The sequence below is a fragment of the Coenobita brevimanus genome, chromosome 89, assembly GCF_032717465.1.
Source record: "Coenobita brevimanus isolate Jiangsu-jjx chromosome 89, ASM3271746v2, whole genome shotgun sequence".
In the NCBI taxonomy this organism is placed as follows: domain Eukaryota; kingdom Metazoa; phylum Arthropoda; class Malacostraca; order Decapoda; family Coenobitidae; genus Coenobita; species Coenobita brevimanus.
In genome coordinates this window covers 31174597-31190825 of record NC_137042.1, presented here as the reverse complement: position 1 = coordinate 31190825, position 16229 = coordinate 31174597, and the positions used below count along the sequence as shown (strand labels likewise).

Sequence of the window (16229 nt, the reverse complement as noted above, 5' to 3'; positions counted from 1 at the left end):
CTAAAGTCTTCTCGAAATTTATGAATGATAGTATATTTTATCACTTTCATCTCGTCAGGGATATTCAAGTGATATCAAAAGTACGAGTCATCAGATAAATAAGTCAGGTAAATCGTTTATGTTGCAGTTTCTCTAATACGTCCCTCCCATAATAAGAAAAGCTATAAAACCCGGAAGTAGTAACACAAGCCATAATACTGACAGAGAATATAAACGTCAAGCAATCACGGAAGGGAGCAACGGAAAATAATATTCCCAGCGATGCGGGCAATTCCTCTCTTAACGCTGTCACGGCAGGAGAAGTTGGCTCGTAAATCAAAGCTGCCTTCCCCAGGGCGGCCACAGTCGGGTGCGGTACAGCATAGCGGAGGAGAGCGACCCTAGGAGGCAGTTCGGCGTGGACGAGGGCGGGGCGGTACGGCTAGTGGGCGGGTTGGACAGGGAGACGGCGGCCGCCCACATTGTAATGGTGTGGGCGGTGGACCAGGGGACCCCACCCAGGACAGCCACGGCCACACTCACGGTAAGTCATATGGGGTTGCGGGGTCAGCCAGTGTAAGAGAATGGCTTATACAGTACACTAGGACGCTAATTTATGTATGCTTTTTTGGTAGGACATTGTAGCAGCAATTTCTACATAAAGTACTTCGTCACTCATCACTTTATGTATGGTTATGATTATGTTGTAGGACAGTGAACCAGCAGTGCATCAAAAATACTTTAGTAGCGTCCATGCAGTAGTAAAATGCTTCACGTGCAGGATTACCTAGGACAACTACAACCGGTCCACATCTTTTGAATAATAGTCTTCAAAGCCATATTTCCCTCGTACATCAGCATTATGCATTTGTTGGCTGTTTATTCCTGACATTACTAAATATATTTTGTAAAATGTTGAATTTTTACGTAATGCCAATGTTTATACATACTTTACAGTATATGTATCATCTTCCGCTCTTTAAGAAAAAGTTTGTCCTTATACTCATGGCTTTTCAACGGTAACTTCTATAAGATATATATCATTCATTAACCCTGCCGGGAATGACACCAGTGACATTTCACTTTCGAAACTTAACCAAAGAAAGTCCATAACTGACAGTATACCCCTGTGGGCAGAGGAGAAAGAACACTGCCCACGTATCTCCTCTGTGCTGTAAAAGGGAGATGTTAGCGATTATGTCGACCCACTTAAAAACATACAAAATACAAAGCCATATAATTATCATAAATTGAGGGTATCCCTGAAGGTTATTGGCAGCCTCATGTTTTGGTGCCTCAGGTGGACGTGACCGACGTGAACGACAACCCCCCCTTCCTGGCGGAGCCGCGAGACGTAGAGGTAACGGAGAACAGCGAGCCTCAGGTGGTGGCGCGGGTCAAGCTGGGTGACCCCGATGACTGGCGGCAGGGTCACGGCCCCCCCTTCACCATAGCTCTTGACCCTAGGGCGCCACCCCACGTCATCAACAGTGCCAAAGTTACGCTGGACAAGAGTAAGTCTTTAATTATGCTACCTTGAGTTAGTTTGCCTGCTAATCTTTCGCGTTTATTTCATAGTAAGGGCATACCCGTCACATTCCTTCCTGATACATAATATCAAAGATAATCATCTATAGTCATAAGCTATGTATCCAGCGTCTTTCGTCTTGGAAAAGTTACCCAGCAGATGAAAATGAGTAGCAGAAGAGGTGAAATCTGAGGCGAAATTTTGTCCTCGACTGTATACAGTACTTACTTTTGCATCCCTTTCCTCACCCCTCTTCCACTTTTTCAGAAAGAGCCACTATCTCTTTTCATACCTGAAGGAGACCCAGGAAGAAATGAGACAGGAGTATCGTCACTATAAACGCAGTTCTAGTATATTTCCTTAATTCATCTGTTTGGAAATTTGATCGCTGTGAAACGAGACACACAGACATCACACACATCCCTTGGCTTAGCAGTGATCTTTTTTCGAGCTTACATCATGGTTACCGTGGTATCTTTTTCCTAAGTAGCTTTTTCTAATCACAGCAGTGAGATTAGAAACAGCCTTTATTAAAGCTTCTCCAATATGAATGGTTTCCCTAAGCTAAATAAGATCGTCACGTGATAGAAAAAGCAAAACAAAGCATGCCTCCATATATTACGTTTGCGATTTCTCGTGTGTTGTGGGAACAGCTCAAATCAGTGTATCAAAATTTACCCTGCGTCAGCTACTCATTTCGTACTCTTACTGCAACAGCAACGCCCACACTAGCCGACTGAGCCATCCCCGCAACACACAAGATATTACCATGCACATTTCTGGTGAAGTGCTATTTACGGGCCTCCCTTCTGCATGAGATGTCACAGGAGTGGTCCCAGGGTGCGTGACCTTAACAATAAATGTGATTTTGTTAGGGTTGCCCTGAGGAGCGCACGTCTTCTGCTGCTTCATGGTTTATAATGAGCACATGATGAGTTTACATGAGTGAAGACTGCTGGGTAACAAGATATTGTGTGTGTGTGTGTGTGTGTGTGTGTGTGTCAAGCTGGTGGTCATAGTGTGGTTGTCATGGGACGACATGGGGCATAATGTAGTATTGATGTTGATGGTGGTGTGTGGTGAAGGAATGATGACGATCGTGGTGTGAGTGTGGTAGGGTATGTGATATATGTTGTTGATGCTTCAGGAGGTACAACGGTCATGGTGTAGCTGCTGTGTGGTATGCTGTGTGAAGTAGTGTATGGTGTGGTGTGATATGGTGATGCTGGTGGTTGTGATGTTTGATGGTACAGGAGATGGCGATGGTCATGGAGTGGGTATGGTGTGGTATCTGGAGTGGTATATGAGATGGTGTACGGTGGTACTGCTTCAGATGGTGATGGCGGTCGTGGTGCAGGCGTTGTGTGGTAAGTAGTAGAGTACAGTATGTGGTATGATGATGTCGATGGATGTGTGGTATGGTCGTCAGGAGGCGATGATGGTCGTGGTGTGGGCGTGGTTTGGACTACCACGGCGCTGGACAGGGAGGAGCGCCGCGCCCTGCTGGTGCCGCTGGTGGTGGCAGACGCCGGGTGGCCGTCACTCTCTGCCACCGTCACTCTCACCGTCCACGTCGCCGACCTCAACGACAACCCCATGTCGCCCGCCGCCAAGACCGTCACCGTCCACACACTGCAGGTCAGTAACCACCAATGGTCATCAGGCTTTTCGCGGATAACACGCCTCACCTCAGTAGTTACTAATGTTTAAACATTGTCACATAGTTTGCACAATCGAAACTGGAACTGAAGATTACCACCTGCTGTAGGTGTTTGGTTTCCTAGCACAATTCACATGCTCCCAGCAACAGGAAAAGTTGCTGTCCACGCTCTTCATGGGCCACAAATGTGAGACGAGAGTCATAGTGGGAGCGTTCACTTGGTGTGGCTCAGCCAGATCTTGACCTGTTGCCCTCCAGTACTTCGATCAACGTGCACTTTTTACACTTTGTTATTAAGCTGTGTTTGTGGTGCTTTTCATGACATTTTTCCGCCAGAATTGTCTTCCCTCTTCTCTCTCCATTTTTCATACAGTAAGACGGAAGCCAGTTCTGTTATCCCACGAACGTTGTTAATTTCGTAGAGAGTTAGACAAACTTAATCTGGTCAAAATCTGTTATCTCTCGAACTCCAGGACACATATGAAAGACTGGGTTCAAGGCAAAAGGGTACTTCTCTTCCAGTAATGTAACGAAATGAAGTAGTGTCCATCAGCAGCCTTTAACCACTTCATTATGGCGACGTCTGCATTCATGTTGCTACCAGACATTTTTTTCATTTTTGGAGAAACTTTTCGAACTGGAGAAATTGGATCGGGCCTTCATTATCCAGTACCTAAGAACTTTCTCAGTGAATAAAATTACCCGATGGTAGTTCGATAATAATAAAAGGTCATTGTGTTGAAGGAGTAGCAGTTTTATTCTTGATACCGTGAGACGATTAAACCCAGCCTGGTAGTGGTTCATCGTTGTCGAAGGATTAAATTTGATTCTTTGCATCCCCTCAGCGTCAAGGCGCGGCGGTACCCTTAGGGAGAGTGTACGTGAAGGACCCTGACGACTGGGATGCCGACTCCAAGACCTACGCCTGGCGACGCCCCCAGTCTGGCTTCTTCTTAGACGCCACTACCGGACGCCTCACCATGGCTGCAGCGACGCCCGATGGAAGGTAGGTACGGCTTTTTAAATGAGAGAGGATTTTGTTTAGGAAGAAAATTCCTAGGAGAGAGAGTTAATAGAGTATACCCTTTCCCCTTTACAAAATTATACAGTAGATGATAAAGTTGAGCAAAAAGAAATCCAGGTATTCAGAAAGTTAAATGCAGATACTGGGACTTATTCGTGTATTTGGTTTTTATGTATTTTAGGTACGAGCTGAGCCTGAAAGTGAACGACGCAAGCCAGGGTCAGTACGGAGTGAGGGCCAACGTAACTGTGGATGTAACAACACTAAGCCCTGACGATGTTACACACGCCACACCCCTCACACTTCTGGCTGATCCTTACGGCCTCGTCAGGGATCGCCAGGTATTGTACCGAAGCCTCCATATATATTTTTTACCCTTTCAATACGCCGTTGTTCTTTAGTTTATTTTTTGACTGAGGGCAATCCTGACAACCATATTATTTCTACCCCGGGTCTGACTATAAGTAACACTCTTTTATATTCTGTGATCAGACTTGTCTTTCCGACAACCAAATGCCGATTTTTATGTATTCTATCTTTAGACGATTTCTGTTCTCTTCCGACTGCCTTCAAACGATTTTTTGAGTTATTTAGGCTGCGGATAAACAGGTTAGTATTTAAACTGAGAGAAAAAGTATTTATTTGCTGGAAAATGGTGCTAAAATTATGTTATTCATTCACTGCAGGGAGGCAGGTCGCTACTGAGGCTCATAGAAGAGACCGTGAGTGCGTGGGTGGAGGAGCGTGGGGGCGTGGGCGTGAGGGCGTTGTGGGTGGAGGAGGCCCCTGATGAGGAAGAGACAGTCCCTCGACACACATCCCCTACCAACTCCAGGGCCAGAGTGTGGTTGGTCACGCCAGGCATCACAAACCTCGACCATGTGCTGCTGTACAGGAGGAGAGAGGTATGTGTGTGTGTGTGTGTGTGTGTGTGTGTGTGTGTGTGTGTGTGTGTGTGTGTGTGTGTGTTATTCTTATTCTTGCCAAATTACGTGGAAAGAGCAACGATGTTCTTTCCTTCAGCCGAGAAGAGTCGTCCTCGGGCTAAAGGCGTCAGGCTTCTCTCTTAGACTCAGCGACAAAAATATGTTTAATTTGCCCAGAGCTGACGCACAAAAGATTAATCAAACGCTGGTGTTAACGCAACTTTAGGAGAAATGAGCATTTATGGCTGGATTTGCATTTATATTGCTGCAGTCTGCCTTTTACTGTGTTATTTTTATTCTCCGTGGAACCTTGTGTGTGTCTCCGGGTTAGAATCACTGTTTATTCCATTAGGAAAGAAAAAAGCGTGGATTTCAAAACTTGGCGCACATTAACGGACTAGCCACTCTCAGCATATAAGATTACGAAAAAAAACAACAGGAAAACCCAAGAGGACCATGACTTTCAAGCGTACGAACACTGTTTTTCCATTATTAGATAAAGTTTGGATTTAAAACTTAGCTCGCAATAAAGCAATAGCAAGGCGCGCTGGGTAATACTCGAGAAACAGATTAGGCCTACTCCCTTTTTTCGGAGAGAGAACAAGGCCAGTTATAATATCAGGGAGGAAAATGCTATGGATATAGTAAAAAAAAAAAAAAAAAAAAGCGCATGTACTTTACCAGCAGCAAGTTCCATCGGGTAACAGCGTGAAGAAAAGCACTGGAAAAGCATACACGCTTTGACGTTCTGGTTCGAGAGCACAGTCCACTCCATTAGCCCATTACTGCCATGGGTTCCTGTGCGTGGGATTTTGCTGGAAGGGAACTTAACGTACCGCCGCCTCCCACCTATCTGATCATAGTCGCGAAGCTCATAGGTCCTTACATTTGTGGTCTCCCCTTTATCGGTTTCTGAAAATGCCTGCTTCCGTCCTTTATTAAGGCCCCTAGGCACCAGGGGGATAATAAAGGACAAATAATTGTGGAAATATAAAGCCTCGCACACAGTAAAGGAATATCAAGGCCTTTCAGATAACACAGTGAAGAAAAGTGCCATAAAAAGGCCGCATTTTCCCTCCATCAGTCATCCCATTTTCAGTGTTGTTTCCTCATTGCCAGGCCGAGTTAATAGTCTCCCCGGGGCATGATAATAAGCTGTGTAGTTCTCAGGTTTTCCGTCTGCCCGCAAAAAACAAATCTTGAGGAGGCTGGAAGTATTGTGAGGAAGAAGTAAGAATAATAGGAGGCAAAATTCGCGGGTGTTTTTACGGCCGCGTGGAGTCATGATTAAACCAGAGGGGCTGAGAGAGAGAGAGAGAGAGAGAGAGAGAGAGGGGTAGAAGGGGACGAGAGTGAATAGGGAGAGAGGAGGCCAGAGTAAGTGAGGGGGGGGAGGGAGAAAAGGGGCGAGAGACGCAGAGGTTGAGAAAAGGGGAGATATGTGAGGGGAAGGGAAGGGGAAGTGAGGGAGTCAAATGGGTGAGGAGGGAATCGAGGGAAATGTGAGGTAGAAATAAAAGAGAGAAGGGGTGGGTTGGGGTGGTAAGGAAGACGAGGATGGAAAGATAGATGAGGTGAGATGGAGAGGGATATTTAAGTAAGGAATGTAATAAAAGAGCTTTTTGTTTTCTTACCCATTAATTAGTTTTTTTTTTCCAAGGAGCGTGAGGAAAATAGTGAAGGGAATCAAGAGAGAGAGAAAAAAAAGGTGAGGGGAAATGAGGTGGCAAGGAAACTGGATGTGCGTGATGAGGGGGAGGGAGGTGAGAGTGCGAGAGAGCGAGAAGTGAGGGAAAGTAGATGAAGGAAGAGAGAGAAGTAAATGAGAGAGTGGGATGGGACGGGGGAGGAAATGAGGGTATTGAAGGAATCGAGGGTGCAAAGAGTGAGATGGGTGAAATAAGGTGAGACAGAGAAGAAGAATTACGTAAGGGAAGCGTATGAGGGCGTGGTGAGCTAGTGAGTGAGGTCACGTGAAGTGAAGAGCAATATTAATAGTATTCGAGGAGAGTCAGGGAGAGAAAGATCAAAGTGAGAAGTGAAAGAGGTGACTTGAGATGAAAAGGAGTATCACTGTTTAGAAGTGTGTCCAGGGAGGAAGAAATATGAGAAACGAGGAGCAGGAATATTATTGTGAGAAGGAATGCAAGGAAATAGAAAGGAGGAAGACATGGGGAAGAATATTAAAGTGAGAAGGGAGTCAGGTAGATAAAGATACGAGAAATGAAGCGAGGTGTAGAAAAATACGAGAGTGAACGGGGACGTGAAGGAATGCGAGACTAGTGAGGGAAGTATGAAGGTATTGTATATTGAACGAAGAGAAAGGCGAGGGAGAAAAGAGAGGCGTTGAGAGGTATGGAGGTATACACTATTAAAGGAAAGGGAATGCAAGGGAGGGGGAAGAGAGAAAGGAAGGGAAAAGGGAACGAATATTAAAGTGTACATGTAGATGAGGGAGAGAAGAAAGTGGGAGGGGGAATTAAATAAAGGGGGAGGGAGTGGGGAGTGGAGATGTTGGAGAGGGAGGCGAGTGTGGAAGGAGTACAAAGGAATTCAATAGAAACCAATCAGCAGCAGACCTATTGATTCTTACGAGGCTCTTTGTTGCAAGGTATGCATTCAAGATGGTACTGTATTTAAGCTGTTGTAATGGGAGTAAGAGTGAGGTAGAAGGGGATAGATAGATGATGCGCGTAAGGAGAAATGAGAGTAGGGAATAGGAAAAGAGGAAGATTAAAGTTAAGATAAGAAACGAGAAAAGATGTACGGAAATATTAAATACGAGGGGGAAGGTGTGGAGAAGCCGTGAGACAGGGATGAAAATAAAAAAGTGAAGCAGATAGTTAAAAGAAACGCACTTAAAGAATTTGGTGAGTCTGTTTATGAAGGCATGGATGATGAGTAAGTGGAAGTATTGTCCATTTCATCTGCTCTTTATTGATTATTTCCTCTGCCTTTTTGCCTTCCCTTTCTTGTTACTGTTTTGTCCACTCCTTCTATAATACAGTAGTGGAAAATAAAGTTTGGATGACGATGGTGATGATGATGATGATATTAAAGATGAATTATCATAAATGATGGTAATATTGAATCATATTAAACGATGATAGTGGTAATACTGATGAATGATGATTATCAGTGATGATGGCGATAATGGATGACAGTAATAGATGACATGGGTCATGGTGAACGATGATTACGTTGGAAATAATGAACGATGGTAAATGGCGATGACAATAAAGGTGAATAGTGATAACAAATGAAGACGGGAACAATAAATAATGCTAATTGAAGAGAGAGACTGAATGGCGTTGATAATGGATGTAAGAGGAGGGGGCAAAGGACTTCATCATCAACGGGTGTGATGTCTTGTTATTCTCACCCCCTCAAACACAAGACAATGGCAGCTGGAGAGCAGTGACGCTAACGAGCAATTACTGAACTTCTTTAGGGGTAGATCCGCTCTCAGCCAAAAACTCACAGCACAACACCTGGCATAAAAACAGCTGCATTGCCACGTTTTGAACACAGCGTGGAGTATGATTAGCTTTACCTTCAGTCCCGTGAAATTAAAAGAGACAGGTGAAATACAGAGACTTAAGTATCTTCCCCTGAATAGTATTAACCCTCACTAAGTACACAGACACAGGTGAATTAGAGAGAGGCAAGTATCTTCTTCAAGTCTGATGAACACATAGCGGAAAAATTGAACCCTCAGAAACCGCACTATTAGAGATAAGGTTTTCACTCAATTTCGGCAATTGTAAATATTCTTCAGACGAAACCAGACATATAGTTGTTCCCTTGGGTGTACTTATATTTATTTAAACAAACCCTCGTGATAGCAAAGAGACAGTGACTTTGCTTATAACTCCTTCCGGCATAGGACATACGTATTTTATTCAGGCTAATACAGAGCAATTTTACTCAACCCTGGTTAAGGCTATGCTTTTTTACACAAACTTGGCCTAAAATTTCCCTTCCAACCTTGAATGCTGCGTTATATCACTAAATTGGTACGTGCTAGTCATCTAATAGCACTAGAGAAAGGATGTAGAGCTGTAGCATTCTCTTACTTTGCCACTGAGCTCTATGAAATATGCTGCAAAAGGATAAAAATTGGAGCCAATTTTAGGCAGAAGTATTATCTTAAGGGCTATATCTAACCCCTTCATTTCTATAAGACTCTCCTCAGCTGCATAAAATCGTCTGGAAATATAAAAAATAATATGTAAAAGATTTCTTGGTAGTGGCGGCGTTAAAAAGGCATAACGCGCTCTAATTCAAAATGCAGTGTTTCATTGTGATGTAAATATCAGTTTAAATTTTCATGATATGCAAAAGCGAGAACCTGGTAAGAATGGAGACTGATGAGTTATATAAAACTAGCGGACGTACCCGACGTTGTGGGAATAGTAGGACAAACGCTGTACAATTCTGTCTATCTGCCTATCTATCACAAAACACCATATTCCCGTAAGGAGTGGCCACAAACAAATCGCTTCCACGTCGCCTGTTCTCAGCCATTTCATCAATACTGCAGCCACAGCCACCACTATCGTCACTACCGTTATTATCGCTACAACAACTAATAATTCTAAATCAAAGGATGAAGAAAATAGTTTTGTATATATGCAGTAACGCACCCAGGAGCCTAAGAGCACCAGGACGCCCAGCTTAACTGATGTGTCAACTTTGGCTGAATTGACCGAATACTGTATAATATGAAATAGTTCTGCACATATCCAGATTTGCATTCAGGAGACCATAACGAAGTAGGTCCGAGGCCCAATTCACTGTCAACTTTGGTGGCAGTCGGCTTCGTAGTTTAGGCGTGATTGGTGTTACACAAGCAGACGCAAAGAGACGATTCTGCTTTGAATTTTTAAGACTGGAGTAGGCATTAACATCGATGGGGAGTGCGGCTCATTCACTTGGACAGACTTGGTGGTTAGTATCTCATTATTTCTTTCTTTAGTTTCTACAGACTTTACCTCACCTCATCTTGGGATGGGAAAGGAGGTCTGCATGATGATGATGATGATGATGATGATGATTAATACCGATAGTGCTATAAGTGAAAGGTACATAAGCTTTTCGTATTTTTCCCGAGCAGCTGAGTCAGATTTTAGGCGTGGAGGTGGAAAGCATTGGTGTGGGTGTGTGCGAGGAGGGTGAGGGGTGTGAGGGCGGGTGCTGGCGACAGGCGGTGCTGACCGACGACTTCACGGTGCTAGACGCCAGTACCTCAGCAGTGGTGGGGCCTCGCGTGCAGGTGCTGAGTGGGTGTGGCTGCCTCACTAACACACTTGACAACGCCACACCTGCCCTCAGCACCACACCTTCTCTCAACGCCACATGCACACCTTACACCTGTCTTAACGGCGGCAGGTGTCTGTCAACGTCTACTGGCACCAGGTGAGTAGCTCTCTAACCCTTTCAGCCCTTCCAACCCAATGACGTAATTTTTATGTTGCTACCTACAGACGACTTTATTCACTGGAGGGGTTAGATATAGCCTTCATTTCCCTCCTTCTTTACGAGAGGTCTCTCTTACGAAAAATGTAAATGTCTGACGATAACAGAAATAAAATAAAAAGTAAGTCGTTGGATTGAAAGATGTTAATTCTTGCTAAGATCAGACGATTATTTTCAGGTTAGACGACACCTTTGTAGTGAAGGGGTTAAAAACTCTCTTTTAGCCCCTTCAGTACAATTACATTTTTTACATTTATTTCTAGGAAACTCCAACCAATATTATTCAGCTTAATGGAGGCTCATCGTAGGGAAGGAACCCTTTGAGTGGTGGAAGTTTATCACAGCTGAATGAAATCGTTTGATGGAAGCAAGAGTAAAACTCTAAACTGGAGCAGATTGATTAGTCACTGCCATCTATACACAGAAGCAGTCCTGGCTCCCATCTACCAAGTGCAACTTTGTGTATTTTCATCATTCCTATGGTTATTACTGTAGGGACTGAGAATGGAAATCTAACCTATTTGTTTAAGATACGGTTATAAGCATCATTGCTGATCACTTCATGGTGTCTCACCCCACCCTAACATTTACTTTACCATACAGATTACAAAATTGACCTCTGTACTAGTTTCTGTTCCCTTAATCGCTGGAAAAAAAAATAACACCTTTTATAATGTACAACGATTATGCCACCGTGCTATGTTGCTTACTGCACAATAACAAACTCAGGACGTGTGTCTCAGTGAAGTTCGCGACTGAACGACTCACAGACCGCTGAAGGCTGTAGTGGCTGATAACTGCTAACGCATATCAGGTGTATTGTGTCAAGTAATATTCTAAACAGTTTCCAGGAACCGTGTCTCACTGACACACTAGTTCTCTTACGTGTTTCTATGCAGGTGCATCTGCCCACACGGGACGTGGGGTTCGCGATGCAAAGTGCTGATGAGGCATTTCGATGGTGGCGGGGGCGGGGGAAGTTCGGGGGGCGGGTGGGCGTGGGTGCCGCCCATCCCGCCCTGCGCCGAGGTGCACATCAGCCTTGAGGTACTGACGGAGTCCTGGGAGGCCACGCTTCTTTACTCTGGTGCCAACGGGGGGGCGACGCCCCAGGGACCCATCAGCGACCAGCTGCTGCTGCAGTTGCGGCAGGGGCGGCCCCACCTACTGCTGGACCTTGGTGGTGGACCTGTCACACTGGCACTCAACGCATCATACTCACTCGCAGACAACACCTGGCACAGGATAGACCTCATATGGAAGGACGAGGTAAGGACTAGTAAGTGAACTGTTGCTCAAAAGATCAAGCTTTCACAAATGGAATACGAGATGTGGCACAAGTGTAGTGTACGCTGCGTAGCTGAATGAGACGCTGTTGTCGTGGGTTAACCTCTGTTGAGAATGCGAAATTGTTTGGTTGAGGTACAGTACTAGTTACACTTCAGGATGCTTTGTGCTGCGTTAGATACTAACTTAGTAAGGAACGCTGTTTTAATACTAAGTGTGCAGCAATGCTTAAGAAGATTGTGCTGAATGGTGTTGACCCCTGCCACTCCCAGTTGGTGGAGATGATCGTGGACCTGTGTTCTGGCGGCAGTACAGAGACGCCGCCCACTCCACCCCCGCTGTCCGCCCACAACGAGACAGTGCCGCCCACGCTACCCGATGCCCATACTTGCCGGGGAGCAGCCAGACTCCCGAGAAGTGCTCGCATCCTGAACACGGCTGGGGTGCTGGAAGTGGGCGGCGTGGCTCACCCCTCTGTCGCCCTCACGCCGCCTGCTGACGCCCCACACCTGCATGGCTGCGTCAGGAACCTCAGGGTCAATGGACAGGTGAGTAACACTTATTAGCCTTATTGTCCTTAGTTATCATCCTTATTGATTTAACACCTGACCTTCTTATTGGTTTGAGTAATACTTATGCTCCCTATTGTCTTGAATAACACTTAAACATACTGTAATAAGTAATGCTAATCCTTGTCTTGATTAAAGCTTATCTTTGTCACTGTCTTGAGTACTACATCCTCCGTATTGTCCTCATGAAACAGTTATTGAAGGAATTAGCGGATGCACTGTCATGATCAAAAGTTCGCCTGCAGTTACCTCCTGGCTGTGTCTATGCAAGGAAACCTCCCAACAACATTCTACTTAACTACAACACCCAACCGTCCATTTACAAATCCATGGTCCTGTTCCGGTTCAAATTGTGAACAGAGAGGCTTTCAATGCTTTTGCAACGGTCAAACGAAACACAGTAAAAGGGTATGAGAAGGAGGGATACTTCTGAAGTTCGGGGATGAATGAGCAATATTTAAGGCAGGACACAACGCTTGCAGTGGATTGTGGCGAACCTTTGCTGTGGTAATACTAGTACAGACAGGTATATCTAATAATTAATTGGCGGTGCAAGGTGAATTCCGTAGCCAGTCATACTCTGCCAGGCCTCCCACTGCCTAATGAATTACTCGAGTGAGGCGAATCTGGCGAATCTACTATGGTGAAATTACTGCTACATCCTCCACAACATTTTCACTAATACTCTGAATTCGTCAATTGATATAAACAATACTTGCTTATCCATACATTTAAAAGCCACATAGTTATTCCACGTGTACCTGCGAATCCTTCAATTAACTTCATATTCACAGATTCGGACCTTCGCCCTTCTGATAGATCAGGTATTACCACTTTCTAATATCTAGCGATTACACCTTCGCAATATACGCTACTGCAAGTATCTAGAGGTTTAATAGTATCCATTCTGTTATTCCTGATATTAGGGAGAAAACAGACATGAATACGCATTAGTGTATACTGTAATATAGTTAATAGCGTTATCATCATTTAGTGCATTAATAATCCGATTCGTCTGTCCTCAGCTGGTGGATCTGGGTGAGGGTGTGCTGAGTCGTGCCAGCTCCCCAGGGTGTCCCTCCGCTGACTGCCTCACCGCCGGTATCCACTGCGGACTCCACGCAAGGTATGCACAGACAGGGAGTCGCGAGAGAAGGAAAATCTTTATGTCTGTATCAATTTCGAAGTCGGCGCACATATATCGTGATGTCGAGTTTGAAGGAAGTGGAAAATCTATCTGTATTCCGATATATCTATCGCCGGGTAAACACACGGATATGGCAGTTTCTTACTTCTAACCTAAGTGAAGGAAAATTCTCTTTTTTTCTGTTAAAAAAGAAGGAAAATTTTGTTTACATCCGTCTAGTTATTGCCAGACACCTATCACAACAGGTCAGCACACATACAGTATATCATGTGTCTGACTTCAGTTGAGGGAAACTTCTGTCAGTTTGTTTGTCTGCCAATATGATCTTTCAAGAAGGTCAGTGTGTCTAACTTATTGGGGAGAAAATTTTATATGTATGTTTCGTTGTCATTATGTACACCCATAATTCGCAAATGGTGACTTTCAGTTCGCCCACGTGATAGTTCAGATAGTTTCGGGACGCATACTCCCTATACTACCATAAAGAAGACCTCTTGTATTGAAAGGAACATTGCAGATTATCATATTTAACCTCTCTCGTATAAAAAGCGATTTCTAAGCAGAAGAAAATCATCTGGCGGCAGATAAAATAACTGAAAATGTTCTGGGCACACGTTTGCACACCAAAGGAAGGTCTAGGTTAGGTTAGGTTGGTTAGTCCATAAGAGTCAGGTCTAGGTTAGGTTAGGTTAGGGTAGGCTGGGCTAGATTAGGTAGTGGATATACGTATAGCAGCCAGCCCGACAAAAAGAGTCCGAGCCACATGTAATACCCTGGGCTACGGGGCTTGGGTGTTAAAATGTGTCCGGGGCTAAGGCTGTTGATCTAAAAAAAAAAAAGCATATGGCCTGGGAACTGTAATACCACTAGACTGATTAACTAATGGACGCAGATACCGACTCTCATCTCGCCCGTAAAAGTAGCTCAATTGAAGTCGTCAGGGCCCGTACTCTCGTGGGATTTTCATTTACACCTGTTCTTTACCGATTTACCTAGCATATTAGATCCCAGTATTCTCTGCAACGTTATTTCTATATCTTTATCCCTCCCTCATGACCGCGTTAACTTTGGTATTCTGTGTAGGCTACCATCAAACGCATTTACTCAGATGAAAATAAGCCTTAGGGATCTGGATGTTAATATCGACATAAGGCCGTCTTGTCGGGAAAGAACTGCAGTGCTCGGAAAGAGCCGGTTATGAACAATTAACGACATTGAACGCATACACAGATTTGAAATGCTGACAGTGAAAATAATAGCTGATACGAAAGATAAATTTGTGAAAAAATGCTCCTAATCATGAGTAAAAACTGCGGGGAGAACCAATCTCAGAATACCTCGTTTGGGGCGTGAAGTCAGCAGCTTGGCTTCCTTAGTCCTGAAAACTTTAGAACAGACCATCCTACACTCTTGGTGCTATTTTACAAGAGAGAGAGAGAGAGAGAGAGATCCAGTCACGTCAGTATACAAACCTTTGCCCATAAGACACGATCGTCACCCCAGCTATTCCCTAGACTGTCATTTGTCTGTTAACTCCTTAAGTCTGTTGCATGGGGAAAAAAAGTCATTGGGAAATAGTAGATAACTAGCGTACGATGTAAGTACAGAATACATAGATCACCCTTCAGAATAATGTGAAATTGTAATGCACTGCCGCGGATCACACCTGGGATGGGGGGAAGAGGGACAGAAAAAAACAGAAATGCGAGGGAGTGAGGAAATGGAAGAGCTTAATTCAGAACCAACCTTTTTCAGGAAATGAAATCCAGAATTGAAGTAGCCTTGGCACTCGTGTATTCCAGGCATCATCTGACCTCCCAATAACTTCGGTATTAAGCTTCAAGGATCATCTATTCTGTACAGGAAATCAGTTTAAATTTAAAACTTTTCCAGGACTAAAAATTGTGAAGAAAATTACATATCCTGGAAGAATGTTTGTTATTTCAGCATCAGGTTTCAGGGTTTCAGGTGGGAGGCGCTCTCATTAACAGTTCCCATCTGGAGTTGATGTCTGTGTTCAGTGTTTTCTTTTTCCTTGGAATTTAATGAATCTGTGAAATTATATGCACATAGAGATTACAAGGTGAATTCACTTCCATCTCGTTATACTTTAATATCCTCATTTAATTCTGCATGCACCTTCTCTCTCTCTCTCTCTCTCTCTCTCTCTCTCTCTCTCTCTCTCTCTCTCTCTCTCTCTCTCTCTCTCTCTCACACACACACACACACACACACACACACATAACAGGCTGAGAGTGAGGAGATGCGAGGGAAGGGAGAACATGAGGGAGCGAGGGAAAGCTGGGGTCAGCCTCTTAGCCAACTGGAGTGTGTGTGTGTGTGTGTGTGTGTGTGTGTGTGTGTGTGTGTGTGTGTGTGTGTGTGTGTCTGTGTGTGTTTGACCTGGCCCCAAAATATGTTGGCTTTTGTTGTTGACGTCACCACGCGGTTAATTACTCCCTCCCAGAGTCTTCATCTCGCTTTGGGGGAGGGGGGTAGAGGCAGGCGGAGAGGGGAGGGAGGGGCGAATGAAGGAAGAGTTGAAAGGGGATGGGGTTGGGGGGAGATGGTGTTAGGGAATCTGTGGGGATGCGACGATGAGGTAAGTAAAGATTGGAGTGGTCGGTAGTG

The 16229-nt window shown here is 44.5% G+C and overlaps 1 protein-coding gene across 1 annotated transcript in view; it reads left to right on the top strand.

Moving 5' to 3' along the window:
• Positions 1–16229, top strand: part of LOC145411372 (neural-cadherin-like) — a 58100-nt gene that overhangs the window by 23498 nt on the left and 18373 nt on the right. Inside the window, exons 8-17 of the mRNA XM_080281404.1 lie at positions 335–523; positions 1280–1493; positions 2937–3145; positions 4013–4173; positions 4373–4532; positions 4878–5096; positions 10234–10535; positions 11495–11864; positions 12155–12430; positions 13477–13577. Of these exons, the coding sequence (XP_080137530.1) occupies positions 335–523; positions 1280–1493; positions 2937–3145; positions 4013–4173; positions 4373–4532; positions 4878–5096; positions 10234–10535; positions 11495–11864; positions 12155–12430; positions 13477–13577 (2201 nt within the window). The remainder of the gene's footprint in view (positions 1–334; positions 524–1279; positions 1494–2936; positions 3146–4012; positions 4174–4372; positions 4533–4877; positions 5097–10233; positions 10536–11494; positions 11865–12154; positions 12431–13476; positions 13578–16229) is intronic.